Genomic DNA, 17,340 nt, shown 5'->3' with positions numbered 1-17,340 from the left:
AGAACCCACTTGATATGGCATAATGCTGTTCACTGTGTCTGAATCCTTCATAGGGTCAGAAAACACTTAACCAGAGACCTTACTGGTTAGAGATACAACCACAAGGTGGCAGTAGGTCACAAATGCTGGGAAGGATGCAGAGAATTCACTTCTTTGTATGTGGGCTCTGTAGGCTTAAGACACAAGCACAGCCTTTTTCTCATTGATGAGGGGAAGACTCCAGAGCTAGAATTGTTACTGAGAAAGAACAACACCCTGGCAGCTGTAGCTGACCTTCCGGCCATCACGGTTGACACTGGATTTCAATTTCATTGAAAAGAACAATGAAGACTTGTGTTCCTACTTTATTCATGTTTCTGTGGCTGCAGAAGGATGGTGAGTTAATATTTTAGGGCCTCAGAATAACCAGTGGGCATTTCTGAGTCATCTATGGGAATCTATGTTTTATTTAAGTTTTCTCTAGTTACTGTAGAAAAAGAGAATCCTGGAAAGTGATGACCTGACAACCTTTCTCCTTTCTCTCCATCTTTCTGCACAGGGATGAGCCAAGGAGAGCAGGTGGAGCAGCACCCTTCCATCCTGAGAGTCCAGGAGGGAGCCAGAGCTGTCATCAACTGTACTTACACAGACAGTGCCTCAGTCTACTTCCCATGGTACAAACAAGAACCTGGGAAAGGTCCTCAGTACATCATGGACATTCGTGGAAATGTGGACAGAAAGCAGAACCAAAGACTCACAGTTTTACTGGATAAGAAAGCCAAACACTTCTCCCTGCACATCACAGACACTCAGCCTGGAGACTCAGCTATGTACTTCTGTGCTGCAAGTACACACTGCTCCACTGGCACCTGCAGCCTGTCTTCAAACCATGGGGCTGTGTCCGCATCCTGTGTAACGGGCCTTCCAGGGCAGCATTTGCCAGTTGCTAGCTTGCAAGTGCCATGTATAATGTAGACATTAAAAACACAAAATAAGAAAGTTAGCTTCAACTCCCTCAGACAATTTAGGATAGTTTTCTCTTTCTTTTTTTTCCCCTTAAATTTCTTTTAAAAATAAAAATAAACTCAATTTTCTGAGAAAAAAAAAAAAACATTGTTTTCCCAAATGGTTGTACAAGTTTACAATCCCACCAGTAATTGAACAGTGTTTCCTTTTCTTCACTCATCAACATGTACTGTTGCTCGAGATCTTGTTCTCAGCTATTGTGATTGGTGTGAGATGGAATGTCAGAGTCCTCCTGGTTCACACTTACCTCATGACTAAGGTATTTGAGCATTTCTTAAAGGGCTTCTTGACCACTGGAGATTCCTTTGTTGATAACTCTCCGTTTAGTTCTGTGCCCCATTTTTAATTGGGTTACTTTGTTTGTTGGTGTTTCATCACCCAAGTTCATTATTATATAACTGGGCTAAGTTATTCACCCAAAATACACAATGTAACTGAATGCATCAAGAGACAAAAATCCATCTGTCTCCTGTCAACAAGAAACATCTTAGTTTTAAAGTTAGACACTATTGTAGAGTAAATGGACAAAATTATTCAGGTCAAATGGGACAAGGAAGTAAGCTGCCATTTCTATCCTAAAATCTGCACACACACACACACACACACACACACACACACACACACGGACCTCTACTAATACACAAACTCATGGAGATTAACAGTTCATCACTAAATGATGAAGGGATCAGGGAGAATCAAGAAACAAATAAAAGAATTTCTTGAACTAAATTAAAATGAAAACACAGTACAACAAAGCCTTTTGAGACACATTAAAAGCAGTCCTATGAGGTAAATTTATAGCCCTAATTGCCTACATTAAAAAATTTTAAGCACAAGTAAATGGCTTACTGATAGAACTCAAAAAGATGGTAAGCACAAGCAAAATCTAAAAACAACTGATGGCAAGAAATACCAAAAAAGGACCAGAAATCACTGAAATAGAAACAAAGCAAACAATAGTTTTTTAAAAAAATCAATGAATCTAAAACATGGTTCTCTGAGATCTTTGGCCCAATTAGCAAAGGAAATAAAGAGATAACCTAAATTATCAAGATCAGAAGTGAACAGGAAAACACTACAACATACACCAAAGAAATTCACAGTAGTTTAAGGAAATATTTTTAAATATTTACTCTGTTAAGCTGGAAAACATAAAAGAAATGCATGAATGTCTAGATTCATCCAAACCATCAAAATTAACCAAGAAGAAACAAAATCCAAACAAACCCAAAGAGGAATGAAGAATCTGAAATATTAATGAAAAGCCTTCAAGATTAGGAACAAGTCCAAGACCAGATATAGTGATAGCAGAATTTCATTAGACATATAAAGATCTAAAGCTAGTTTTTCTTAAATAATGAAAGAAAATAGAAAGAGAAGGTGCACTCCCAAACTTTTCTTATGCCACTATCATTCTAATGCCCAAACCAGGGAAGGACACAACAACAAAAAATAAAACTATAAGACAATATCCCTGGTGAACACAGACTCAAAAACTCAATAAAAAAATTTTAAACAAAATACAGATGCATATAAAAAAGATTATATACCACAAACACATTGCCTTTATCTTTGAAATGCAGGGAAGGTTCAAAATACACAAGTTAATTAATTCAACACACAAATAGACTAAAAAACAAAAATTGCATGATCGTCTCAAGAGATGCAGAAAAATGCCTTTGACCAAATCCAACATGACTTCATGATGAAAGTCGTAGAGAATGTAGGGCTAGAAGGAACATACTTCGACATAATGAAAGCTTTATAGGAGAAACCCACAGCCAACATCATGTTTTTTTTAACTTTTATTAATTATACTTTATTCACTTTGAATCCCCCCATAAGCCCCTCTCTCCTCCCCTCCTAATCCCACCTTCCCTTCCCCTTCTTCACCCATACCCCTCCCCAAGTCCACTGATTGGGGAGGTCCCGCTTTCCTTCCTTCTGATCTTAGTCTATCATATCTCATAGGAAGTGGCTGCATTACCACTTCTGTGGCCTGGTAAGGCTGCTCCTCATCAGAAGGAGGTGATCAAAGAGCAGGCCGATCAGTTTGTATCAGAGGCATTCCCATTATTATGGAACCCACTTGGATACTGAACTACCATGGGCTACATCTGTGCAGGGGTTCTAGGTTGTCTCCATGCATCGTACTTGGTTGGAGTATGAGTCTCTGGAAAGACTCCTGTGTTGCAATTTTCTGGTTCTGTTGCTCTCCTTGTGGAGAAACCCAGAGCCAACATCATCTTAAATTAGCAGCTCTTGAACTATGGGCTCTTAACCTCTTGGTCTTGCCTAAGACCAATAAAACACAGATATTTGCATTATATTTGCATAACAGTAGCAAAATTACAATTTATGAAGTTATAATTTTGATTTTTATGATGGGGATGGCTCACCACAATGTGAGGATCTGTGTTAAAGGGTCACTGTATTAGAAAAGTTGAGAACCACTATCCTAAATGAAAAAAACCTTGAACTAATCCCACTGATGTCAGAAATGTCAAGGATGTCTACTAGCCCTATTCTTCTTCAACATTGTGCTTAAAGTACTAGCTGAAGCAATAAGCCAAGAGAAGGAAATTAAAGAGATACAAATATGGAAAGAAGTCAAAGTATATTTGCAAATGATAGGATACTATATATTAGATATCACAAAATTCTACCAGAAAACTTTTAGAAATTATAAGAAATCCAACATCAATTTGCATAAATCAATAGATTTTTATACCCCACCCACAAACCTACAAAGAAGGTCATGGACATACTCCCATTCACAATAACTTTAAAGAAATAAAGTGTCTATGAATAAACCTCACCAAGAAAGTGAATGAACTCTACAAAGGAAATTTTAAAGCTCTGAAAAGAAGATAAGAAAAAAAATCATTAGAAAGTGGAAAGACACCCATGCTTCTGGATTGGTAAAACTAACATTGTTATAGTGACTATTATACCAAAAGCTATTTAGACATTCAAGGTAATCCCAATCAGTATCCTCATCTCACTCTGCACAGAAAAGTAAAAAAAAAAAAACTACCTTCAAATTCATATAGAATCATAAAAGAATTGATTAAAAAACAAGCATGAGCAAAAAGAAAAATGCTGGTGAATAACACAATTTCAGATCTTAAGATATATTTCAGAATGATAGTAATAAAAACAGTTTGGTAGTATCATAAAAACAGATATGTAGAACAATGGAACAAAATTGAAGGCCTTCATGAGAATATGTAACTTCACCCACGTGATACTTGATAAAGATACCAAACACACTTGATGGGGGGGGGGGAGAGACATCCTCAACAAATGGTGCTGGTAAAATTGGATGTCTACATGCAGAAGAACTAAAGTAGACCTGATGAAACCACCTAACACACACACACACACACACACACACACAATAGTTTTAAATGTATCAAAAACATAAATGGTAAAACTAAAATATTGAAACTAATACAAGAAAACATAGCCAGTACCTATATGATGTAGGGCAAAGGACTTTCTGATATGATGCCAGTTGTCCAAGAATTAAAGCCTGTGATTGAAAAGTGGGAATCTGTGAAACTAAGAAGCTTCTGCACAGTTAAGAAACAACCAACACGGTCAAGAGGCAACACATAAAATGGGAATGAATCTTTGCCAGATATACATTTGACAGGCTGTATATCCAGAATATACAAAGGAACCTCCCCAAAAGACACATTTGAAAAATGGACCTGGAACCTGAATAGGGACTTCTAAAAAGAAACAACAAAAAATTAATAAAAATATCCAGAAAAAATGTTAATCGTCCCTAGAAATTACAGCAAGGCAAATCAAACAATTTTGAGATTTCAACAAATATCCATGGAAACACTGAAAACAAGTGCTGGAGTGGATACTGGAAAAAGGCAATCATGTTCACTGAATGGGATTGCAAATTGGTGCATCCACCATTAAAATCAGTGTATATGATTATCAAAAGGCTGAAAATTAATATCTCATATGACCCGACCACGCTAGGCTTCAGCATGTGCCCAAAGGACTTCATGTACTACTCCACATACACTTATTCTGTCATGTTCAATGTTGCTTTATTCACAATAGGTAGGAAATGAAAACAATCTAAATGTACAACACAGGAATGGTTAATGATCATGTGATATGGAAGTACTATGGGACACTCTTCACCTGTAAAGAAAAAATGAAATCAGGAACTTTGCAGGTAAATAGAAAAAAAGATTATATTGACTAAGGAAATTCAGACCCAGAAAGGCAAACTGTCTGAAAATGCTAGAAGGAATGATGTTATTAACTACTTGCCTAAAAGATAACCCCTGTAATATATATATATATATATATATATATATATATATATATATATAATTATTTATGTATTATATATTTATATATATACATACATACATGTTTATATACTTAATATATAATTATGATGTCCATATATTGTATAATTATATATTATAAATATATAAAATGAATTATATATAAATATATACATAAACATGCATATACATGGTTTTAATAATTGTTTCCACATAGTTTGATGGTGCCTCCTTCAAGAGCCAAACACCACCTAACAAAAACTCCAATGCCATACATAAGAACCCTGTTTTAAGTTGATGCCCAGGGTTTTGAAAGGGACTCCCAAAACACACAGCCCATTGCTGTTGACCTTAGTTACCCCCAAAGGTGGTGAGTGCCTATTGCTGAAGAGACCAGTCACTTCAGACACAGGCCCCAGAAACAACTAAGTTAAAACTGACCTGAATGCCCTCTCCAGAGGGCTATTTTTCTTGGTACAAGAAAGTTCCATTTAAGATTCCAGAGGAGAAAGGCAACCAAGAGTCCTACTCAGCTATGATGCCTATGAGCCACATCAGCAATTACATGGCACAATGATCTTACAGCTGCTGTAATGGCACACACATTAGCAGGATCCAACAGCTCTCTAATTGGACTGCAGACCCACTCCACCATAAGGAAGCCGTATCTGGCACTGGAAACTTATTCAGTGCGAGTGAAGACGTGGTTAGTAGTGGAGAATCTACAACCAGTTTTATGAAACCAGCATAATTACTAACAGTAATCTATAAAGAATTATCCTATACCCACCAATAGCTGTAGCCGTCACCCCTCATCAAGGAAGTGTCTCTTTGCCATAGATAGAAACTGCTAAAGAATACCACCACCAATGAAAATGAAGAGTTGAGGAGCCCAGTCCCAATGGATATATCTAAAAACACCTCTGCACCTGAGCCTCAGAGAATGTTGCAGAGAAGGAAATAAAATGACTGTAAAAATGACAATCAGGAGTTTGCTGAAAATTGTGTCCCCTACTAACATCAGAAGTTAAACATGCAACATCTCATCAATATGGCCATTGAAATGCAAGCTGAAAAAGAGTGACACTAACGAACATGCCAAAGTCAACACAGAATAGCACATGAGGACTGAACCCTAAACAAAGAAGCAGAGGTAACTGAGGAAAGCTGAGAACAAGAGAGATGGTCTTACCCAAGGAAGACCACACTGATTGGTTGTCCAGTGCCAAATGGTCACCTCTGAAAACATACATACGTGTAACATTAGATGGACTAAACATATATTGTATTTAGGAATAGTTCCTTATATGCATGAAACAGTAATTAGTTTAAAAAATGAAAAAAGAGGCTATACATTTGAAGGAGAGTGGAAAGAGTAGGCACATGGGAGAGTTTGGAGGGAAGAATGGAAAGGGAGAACTATTGCGATTACATAATAATCTCAAAACACCAATAAGCAAACAAACTAAATTCGGAACTAGAAAGACTGGGATGGTAGCTCAAGCTGCATTATTTTTCCTATTCCCCTGGGGTTCTGTGTACTCCTGCCCTAGAAAAGCAAGTCTATTATGAATGGTCCATTCCCCCCCCCCCCACACAACTGATAATGCCATGAGAGAGAAACATGGCTTACTTCTTAAATCCGTTTCTCTATTAAAACAGAGAGGTTGTAATGAGCATGGGCATTACCTGGTGTACCTCACTGTGATGTAGGAAGAAGTTGAAAATGTAAGTGATGTGTAACAAAGATTTTGTTATTTAGTTCTGTTTTAGGATATAAAATGACCCATATGAACAATTAAAACAATGGCCACAAATGATGTCTAAACAATCATATGCAAACAATTATAAAAAATGGTAATGAGAAACTGGAAGAATGTGTATCGTTATTGCATTGAATCCCAAAATGTTCTTAGTAGTAGCAAGGAAAGAGATTTATATTTTAATACATGGAGCTTAACTTGAACACTGGGAGAAGCTTAGTGTGGGTGAAGACAAAAAGTGAAGTCTGTTATGTACACTTAGCTCAAAGAGAGAGTCAGTTTATGCGAGCAGAAAATGTTCTAAAGGAGAAGCAGAACTATTTAATTTTTTTTTACTTTTACTTTTACAGTTTACTCATTATATATCCTGATTGAAGCCCCATCCCTTAACTCCTCAGCCCTACCCTCTCTTCCTCTTACCTCCTATTCCCTTCCCCTAGTCCACTGAAAGGGATCGTTCTCTTCCTCTGCCTTCTGCCCATAGCTTATCAAGTCTCATCAGGAGTGCCTAGATCCTCTTCCTGTGTTGCCTCGCAAGGCCGCATCACCAGGGCCAAGTGATCAAAGAGCAGGCAACTGAGTTCATGGCAGAGGCAACCCCTGCTCTCCTTACTCTGGAACCCACATGCAGGCTGACCTGCCAATCTGAACAGGGGGTCAAGATCCTCGCCATGCATGGTTCTTGGTGTATCAGTCTCTGCAGGTCTCCCCTGGGCTCAGTTTTTTTTTTTATCCTTTTTGGTTTCCTTGTGGGGCTCCTGCCCTCTCCATGTGTTTCTATCCATCCCCCCCCATGCTCTGTTCAAAGTACTTCAAGATCTAGCTATGTCACTCCTGGGCATATGCCCAAAAGATGCCCCACCATTCAACAAGGACCTTTGCTCAACTATGCACGTAGCAGCTGTATTTATAATGCACAGAATCTGGATGCCTCTCAACGGATGAATGGATACGGAAATTGTGGCATATTTATACAGTGGAATACTACTCGGCTATTAAAAACAAGGAAATCATGAAGCAGAACCTTTTTCAAAATTTCAGGTCACTCCATAGAGTTCAATGACTTATGTGCTTCTTCACTTTTCGTGAAATTTAGAAATATTGACTATTTTTTATGGAGTGTGATTTATTTTCTGAAAAAAAATTAATAAAAATTATCTTTAACTTGTCGTTCTCTTAGAACAGAGAAAATAGGACCTTTGAAGTACCAGAGATCCCTCAACCCAAACTAATTGTTCATTGTTTCCAGTGTCTTCAAGCAAAGTTTGCTACATTTAACTTAGGTTACTCTCTGGCCACCAGAGGGCGCAGCATCCTAACGCTATAGCATTTCCTGTGTGAACTTAAGTTTAGACTGTTTCTCAATGTTTTCAAAAATTGAGAACATTGACGAGATGGCACTAAAGTTGAATTCTTCCCCGGGCTTCGTGACTGTGGTACTTCTCATGCTCAGTAAGTAAAGTGACCTTAAACCTTTTCCTTTTTTATGTCAGAAAAAAATATCTGGAGCCCTGAATATATCCATATATCTGTTTTGTTTTTGTTTTTCTTTTTGTTTTTCTTTTTCCTTTTTTTCCAAGCAAGGACCCACGGAGACTCAGTGACTCAGACAGAAGGTCAAGTGGTCCTCTCAGAAGACGAATTTCTTACTATACACTGCAACTATTCAGCCTCAGGTTACCTAGCCCTGTTCTGGTATGTGCAGTATCCTGGAGAAGGTCCACAGCTCCTCTTTAGAGCCTCAAAGGCCAACGACAAGGGAAGCAGCAGAGGGTTTGAAGCCACATATGATAGAGGAACCACCTCCTTCCACTTGCAGAAAGCCTCGGTGCAAGAGTCAGACTCGGCTGTGTACTACTGTGCTCTGGGTGACACAGTGGCAGACACTGCAGCAGGACCTGAGCACAAACTCAGCAGCTGAATGCTGAGTTCCTGCCTCTCCAATTGCTTTGGTTCCTCACTGTGCTGTGTGCCTCTATGTTTCTCTGAGTGGCACAAACATCATATGAATAGCCATAGCAGAAGAGCAAGAAGTAGGCTCTTCCATACTCAAGACTAGAATGGGACTAACCCAAAATCTGATGCAAGAGCGTGTGCCTCATGCAGAGCAGAAGGAGCCTCACAGCAAAGCTGTGTGAATAAGGAAGCCTGTCCACATGTTCTTTCACAGCTCTCTGGTAGAACTATCTGTATTTTATTTGTGCCAGGAAAAGAGGCTTCTACATAATGTCTTCTGAAACTATGGAGGGAGAAGTGACAGGAGAACCCAATGTCCTCAGTCTTGGGATTCCTATTGAGAAGGAAAGGAAAGAAGAAAAGAGGACAGAGCTAGGCCAGTACACAAGCACACAGAAGAAAGGGACTTTCAGGGCATAAAGAAAGGACTCTTCTGTTGTTAATAAGATCAGGCTGAGGCTCAAACACAAGAGGAGATGCAAAGTTGGAACAGGAGAACATAGGTGGAATGGAAGATGAACTCTGGGCAGCAAAGGGGGAAGCTGGCTCTCTGGCTTGCCTCAGAAGAGTTTCAGTGCTTGGGGGAGGGCAAACATATTTTACAGACCTTGAAAGAACAATTCTCAATTTCATATGGAAAAACAAAATCCCCAGAATTGCTAAAACAATCCTGTACAATAAAAGATCTTCTGGAGGTTATCTCCACCCTTGATCTCAAGCTGTACTAGAGAGCAAGAGTAATTAAAATGGTATGGTACTGGCATAGAAACAGACTAGTGGATCAATGGAATAGAATTGCAGACCCAGAAATAAACCCACACACCCACAGAAACTTAATTTTGACAAAGAAACCAAAACCATACAATGGAAAAAAGACAGCATCTTCAACAAATGGTGCTGGTCTACATGTAGAAAAATGCAAATAGACCCATATTTATCACCCTGAATAAAACTAAAGTCCAAGTGGATCAAAGACTGTAACATAAAAACAGATGCACTAAATCTGTTAGAAGAAAAAGTGTGGAAGTGTCTTGACCTCATTGGCACAGGGACAACTTCCTGAACAAAATACCAACAGCACAGGCTCTAAGAACAGCAATCAACAAATGGGACCTCATGAAACTTAAATGCTTCTATAAGGCAAAGGACATTGTCATCAAAACAAAATGATAACCTCCAGACTGGGAAAAGATCTTCACCAACCCTACGTCTGACAGAGGTCTAATATCCAGAATATAAAAAGAATTCAAGAAGTTAAAAAGCAACAAATCAAGTAAGCCATTTAAAAAATGGGTACAGAGCTAAACAGAATTTTCAACAGAGGAATATCAAATGGCAGAGAAACATTTAAAGAAATGCTCAACATACTTAGTCATCAGTGAAATACCAATCAAAACAACCCTGAGATTTCAATTCAGACCAATCAGAATGGCTAATAAAAAACTCAAGTGACAATACATTCTGGAGAGGATGTGAAGAATGTAACCTTGTACAAGCAAATTGAAATCAGTCTGGCGCTTTCTCAAAAAATTAGGAATAGTACTAACTCTAGATCCAGGTATACCACTCCTGGGCATATATCTGAAAAATGCTAAACCACACAACAAGGACATTTGCTCAACCATGTTCGAGGCAGCTTTATTCATAATAGCCAGAATCTGGAAACAACCTAGATGTCCCTCAGCTGAAGAATGGATAAGAAATTGTGGTACATTTACACAATGGAATACTACTCAGTTAAAAATAAGGAAATCATAAAATTTGCAGGCAAATGGTGGGAACTAGAAAAGATCATCCTGAATGAGGTAACCCAGAAGCAGAAATACATATCTGATATATAGTCACTTATACGTGGTTATTAGTCAAATAATAGGGATAAACATACTAACATCTACAGTCCTAAAGAAGCTAAACAATAAGCGGGACCATAGGGAAGAGGTTGAAACCTCACTCAGAAGGGCAAACAGAATAGACATCAGAAGTAGAAGAAGACAAGGAACAGGACAGGGTCCTTCCACAGGGGGCCTCTGAAAGACTCAATTCATCAGGATATCAAACGAGATATGGACACACATAGCCAAACTTTGGATAGAGTGCAGGAAACCTTATGAAACAAGAAAGAGATAGACATGGAGGGGACAGGAAGTTTACAAGGAGACCAGGAAAGCCAAAATACCTGGGTCCAAGGGGACCTGCAGAGACAGATACTCTAACCAAGTACCATGCATTGAGAGGACCTAGACCCCCTGCTCAGAGGTAACCCATAGGCTTTCCAAGTGGGTGTCCTAGTAAGGGGAACAGGAGCTTTCTCTGACATGAATTCAGTGGCCAGCTCTTTGATTACCTCCCCCTGGGCAGTGCAGCCTTGCCAGGCCACAGAGGAAGATGATGCAGCCAGCCTTGCTGTGAAATCCAATAGGCTAGTGTCAGAGAGAAAGGGAGGAGGTCCTCCCCGATTAGGGGAATAAGGAAAGGGTATAGAGCGAGAAGAGAGGGTGGGTGGGACTGGGAGAAGATGAGGGAGGGAGCTACAGTGGGATACACAAAGTGAATAAATTGTAATAAATAAATAAATTAATTAATTTTTAAAATGACCAAAGCCCATGTCATCATCAGACTCTCCAGATTCTTCCTTCTTTGCTTCTACTTTCTTTTCCTCAGCAGGGACAGCAGCAGTGGAGGGGCAGGACACCTGCTGGAGCAGCTCCAGCTGGTGGAGCAGGCCCATTAGTCTGCAGGTTGCAGATGAGGCTTCCAGGGTTGACATTGGCCATGCCTAGCCAAGCCAGAGAGGTTCAGCATTGACACCGCCTGCCTCAGTGAGGGCACTGATCTGACCCTCCATGACTATCAATTCTTTGTCATTCAAGATGTAGACAGAGTAGATGCAGGTGAGCTTGGAGATGGATGCCATGTTGTGGAATATTGACATGTGCTAGTTGCCAGATGAAGTGAGGGCCTCACCCCAACGTAGCCTTGACTTTCTCTCAAAGATGGAGCATCTCAGCTGCAGCTGAGGAAAGCTGTTCATTTTCTTTTTAAGAAGTGAATATAAGGGGCGGGGCAAGATGTTGGCGCCAGGAGGACTCTCATTCTGAACAGCAGCAGAGTGGGACAGGCACAGTGACCAGCAAGCAGAACTCACAGCCATAAAACACAAGTGATTGTGTTTCTCAGGTGAGAGGATACCCCACGGTGGGGGATTCAATCAGCTTTAACTCACCTGGCTAACCATGGAAGAGACCCTGGTTCTGCCAGGTTCTTGGTCAACAGCCCAGAGCTACACAACAGCATGATCTGGTCACTGTCCCAGACTGAACTGTGGGCCCACAACATCACAGACTGGATTTTCCAGTCGAGAGATAACCCTACAAAGCAGGAAATGATTGGGACCGACCTTAGGTCACCCAGACATCCCCTGGAAAAGACTTGGGTTCCACGGGCGCTCCAGGAGCCAGTCCAGAGCCAGAGCTGGGGACCCAGGGGCCTGCACAGAGCCCGGCCTGCCTGCGGGCCTGATTCACCACCTCAGATAGAACTTTGGGCCACAGGGCACCAGAGACTCAGTTTCACCGTTGGGTGCAAACCCACAGAGAGGGAAACGGCTGGTCTGATCTCAGAGCACTCAGCTGATACCACCACCCCGAAAAGGTCTCGGAAAAATTACCCAGTTTAGGGAGACGCCCAGGATCCCAAGGGCCAGAGAGGCTGAGCCACAGGCGGGTGTCTGTGCCTGTGGGTTCTACTCGCCGCCACCCCAGACAGAACGGAGGTCCCCAAAGCAAAGACTGGGTGTCCCTGGCAGGAAGAAACCCCCAGCGGGGGGGGATCATCAGGTCTAACGCTCAGGACATCCAGCACCAAAAGACTTTTTGGATTCACGCAGACTCTAGGCTCTAGCTTTCTAATGCAGGCATGAGCGCTGTGCTCATCCACCATTATTGAGTACCTCTAGGGCACTGGGGCACACAGCTGCATCCTCAGACCTACAAAAGCCAGAGAGCCATTACAGCAGCCCTCAGATACTGTGCCAAGGATCAACCAGTTACCCCTAGCTAGGCTGACAAAACTGTGGGAATTTCTGTTCCTTCAAGAGGGCTGCACCCACAGCATCTGGACCAGAGCAGTGCCTGCAGTCGACATCCCAGACAGGGACACACAACTTCCTGTCCAGACTGAGGCACCCAGCCTCCAGACCAGAGCAGTGCCCCCAGGCGCCAACTCAACCTAGGTGCACATTCTCCAGGCCCAGAGCAGAGCACTGAGCCTCTGGCCCAGAGACTTGCTGGGTGCTCCTCTCACTTTCCCGGACAGAACTGTGTGCCCCAGGATAACAGACTGAGTTTCCCTGTTGGGAGAAAACCCCACAGCTAGGGAATCAGCAGGTTCTTCAAGAGGACTGTACCTGGAAAACTGTAACAACAGCAGTAGCTCACTAAATTTATAACGAGAAACTCAGCAGTGGGGAAGCTGTCTTGAGAACTTCTATGGGTAAGAGGAGAGCCCTCCCTGCCTAACAAAGACCACAGCTACTACTCAGGGCTATACACCTGAGGTGAGCAGTGGCAATTCCTGAGAAACACTGGCCATACAGTGACCATAACCAAAAAGCAGAGGAGGACTACTTAAGGAGAAATCATCTTTCGGCCAAGGGGTTTCTCCCTACCTCAGGACTCCAGAAAGCACAGAAACTAACAGCCAACACCTAAAACAGCCCAATGGGTAGAGGTCAGCATAAAAGCTCAACCAACAAAAGACAGAGCAATATGGCATCTCCAGAACCCAGCCATCCAGGGGTGAACAGCCCTGGACAACACAGTATAATAGAAAATCAAGAAGATGACCTAACATCTATGCTGATGAAGAGGATAATAGAGGAAACAAATAATGTACGTAAAGAATTAGAGGAAGATAAAAACAAACAGATCATGGCTATCTGTAAAGAAATGGAGTAAATTAAAGACAAGCAGATTATGGCCATCCGTGAAGAAATATGGGAAGATGCAGCCAAACAGTTTGAGGCCTTCAGAGAAGAAATAATTAGATCACTGAAAGAAGAAAAAGAAACAGAGTTGAAGGAACTAAAAGAAAAAGAGGAAAATACAATCAGACAGGTGAAGGAAGTAAACAAAACACTCAAGACCTGAAGATAGAACTGGAAAAATTAAAGAAAACACAAATGGAGGAAATAATGGAGAGGAAGAATTTAGGGAAGAAAACAGGAACTACAGAGGTAAGCATAACCAACAGACTACAAGAGATGGAAGAAAGAATCTCAGGTGTGGAAGATACAATGGAAGAAATAGATGTATCTGTCAAAGAAAATGTTAAATCCAAAAAATTCCTGACACAGACCGTCTAAGAAATCCAAGACAGTATGAAAAGACAAAACCTAAGAATAATAGGTATAGAAGAAAAAGAAGACTCCCTTCTCCAAGGCCCAGAAAATATTTTCAACAAAATCATTGAAAAAAATTTCCCCAAGTTAAAGGAGAAGCCAATAAGAATACACGAGGCCTAGAGAACACCCAACAAATTTGACCAGAAAAGAAAATCCTCCCACCACATAATAATCAAAACAGTAAGTATACAGAACAAAGAAAAAATACTAAAAGCTGCAAGGGAAAAAGGCCAAGTAACATATAATGGCAAACCCATTAGAATCACACCTGACTTTTCAACAGAGAGTATGAAAGCCAGAAGGGCCTGGTTGGATATCATGCAGACACTAAGAGAACACAGATGTCAGCCCAGGCTACTATAACCTGCAAAACTCTCAGTCCTCATAGATGGGGAAAACAAGTTATTCAGTGACAAAAACAAATTTCAAAAATACCTACATACAAATCCAGCATTACAGAAGACACTGAAAGGGAAAATACAACCCAAGAAAATTAGCTACTTTCAAGAAAACACAGGAAATAATTAACCTTACTACAGTAAAACAAAAAACAACCAAGCACACAACCTGATGACCACAGCCAACACCAAAATCAAAGGATCTAACAGCCACTGGTCATTAATCTCTCTCAACATCAATGGACTCAACTCTCCAGTGAAAAGACACAGATAAAAGAATGCATACGTAAACAAAACCCAGTAAACTGTTGCATACAAGAAACACACCTAAGGCACAAAGATAGACATTACCTAAGGGTAAAAGGTTGGAAGACGACTTTCCAAGCAAATGGACCCAAGAAACAAGCAGGAGTAGCCATTCTAATATCTGATAAAATAGACTTTCAACCAAAATTAATCAAAAGAGATGGGGAAGGACACTTCATACTCATCAAGGGAAAATTCCACCAGGAAGACATCACAATCCTGAACATCTATGCCCCAAATACAAGAGCACCCACATTTGTAAAAGAAACATTGATAAAATTTAAACCACATATAGATCCCCACACATTGATAGTGGGAGACTTCAACACCCCACTCTCAACAAAGGACAGGTCAACAAAACAGAAATTAAACAAAGAAACATTATCTCTGGCAGAGGTCATGAATCAAATGAACTTCACAGACATTTACAGAACCTTATACCCAAACACAAAAGAATTTACCTTCTTCTCAGCACCTCATGGAACCTTCTCCAAAATAGACCATATAGTGGGTCACAAAGCAAGCCTCAACAGATACAAGAAGATTGAAATAAGCCCTTGTATCTTGTCTGATCACCATGGAATAAAGCTGAACTTCAATAACAACAGAAATAGCAAAAAGTCAACACATACCTGGAAACTGAACAGCTTGCTACTAAATGACAGCTGAGTCAGGGAAGAAATAAAGAAAGAAATTAAAGTCTTTCTAGAACTCAATGAAAATGAAGACACAACATACCCAAACATGTGGGACACAATGAAGGCAGTGCTAAGAGGAAAGTTCATAGCACTAAGTGCCTTCAAGAAGAAATTTGAGACATCTCATTCAAGCAACTTAATGGGCCACTTAAAAAACCCTAGAAAACCAAAAAGCAGACACAGTAAAAAAGTGTAGATGGCTGGAAATAATCAAACTCAGGGCTAAAATCAATCAATTAGAAACAAATAAAACAATTCAAAGAATCAATGAAACCAAGAGCTGGTTCTTTGAGAAAATCAACAAGATTGACAAACCCTTAGCCAAGCTAACTAAAAGGCAGAGAGACACCACCCAAATCAACAAAATCAGAAATGAAAAGGGGGGCATAACTACAGACACTGAGGAAATCCAAACAATCATTAGGACTTACTTCAAAAGTCTATATGCCACAAAATTTGAAAATCTAAGTGAAATGGACAATTTTATTGATCGATCTGACTTACCAAAGCTGAATCAGGACCAGGTAAATCAATTAAATAGTCCTATATCCCCCAAAGAAATAGAAGCGGTCATCAAAAGTCTCCCATCCAAAAAAAGCCCAGGACCAGATGGCTTCAGTGCAGAATTCTACCAGACCTTCAAAGAAGAGCTAACTCCAATTCTCTTCAAACTATTCCACAAAATAGAAACAGAAGGAACATTACCAAACTCATTCTATGAAGCCACAGTCACCTTGGTACCTAAACCTCACAAAGACTCAACAAAGAAAGAGAATTTCAGGCCAATCTCCCCTATGAACATTGATGCAAAAATACTTAACAAAATACTCGCAAACTGAATACAAGAACACATCAAAGATATTATCCACTATGACCAAGTAGGCTCCATCCCAGGTATGCAGGGGTGGTTCAGTATACAGAAATCCATCAATGTAATCCACCATATTAACAAACTGAAAGAAAAAAACCACATGATAATCTCCCTAGATGCTGAAAAAGCCTTTGACAAAATCCAATATCCATTCATGTTTAAAGTCTTGGAGAGATCAGGGATACAAGGCACATAACTAAACATAGTATAGGTGATATACAGCAAGCCTCTAGCCAACATCAAACTGAACAGAGAGAAACTTATAGCAATCCCACTGAAATCGGGGACAAGACAAGGCTGCCCACTCTCCCCATATCTCTTCAACATAGTTCTCGAAGTCCTTGCTAGAGCAATGAGACAATTGAAGGAGATCGAGGGGATACAATTGGATAAAGGAAGAAGTCAAATTATCAATATTTGCAGATGATATGATAGTATATATGAGTGACCCCAGAAACTCTACCAGGGAACTCCTACAGCTGAGAAACACCTTCAGCAAAGTGCCTGGATACAAAATTAAATAAAAAAAAAAATCAGTAGCCCTCCTGTATACAAAAGACAAAGGGCTGAGAAAGAAATTGGAGAAACAACACCCTTCGCAATAGGCACAAATGACATAA

At 40.3% G+C, this 17,340-nt stretch overlaps 1 pseudogene and 2 gene segments (V, D, J or C); 2 read left to right on the top strand and 1 right to left on the bottom strand.

The window, feature by feature from the left end:
- Window positions 1–540: 540 nt before the first annotated feature.
- Window positions 541–954, top strand: LOC132656230 (T cell receptor alpha variable 13-1-like). The segment is given in 1 exon segment: window positions 541–954. A coding segment is annotated over 1 exon segment (414 nt).
- A 7,530-nt stretch (window positions 955–8,484) lies between these two features.
- Window positions 8,485–9,011, top strand: LOC132656229 (T cell receptor alpha variable 9-2-like). The segment is given in 2 exon segments: window positions 8,485–8,542; window positions 8,671–9,011. Coding segments are annotated over 2 exon segments (399 nt in total).
- A 2,613-nt stretch (window positions 9,012–11,624) lies between these two features.
- On the bottom strand, window positions 11,625–11,960 carry LOC132656228 (large ribosomal subunit protein P1-like; annotated as a pseudogene).
- Window positions 11,961–17,340: the final 5,380 nt, after the last annotated feature.

This window comes from Meriones unguiculatus, chromosome 9 (assembly GCF_030254825.1).
Source record: "Meriones unguiculatus strain TT.TT164.6M chromosome 9, Bangor_MerUng_6.1, whole genome shotgun sequence".
In the NCBI taxonomy this organism is placed as follows: domain Eukaryota; kingdom Metazoa; phylum Chordata; class Mammalia; order Rodentia; family Muridae; genus Meriones; species Meriones unguiculatus.
This window is presented reverse-complemented; position numbering and strand designations above follow the sequence as displayed.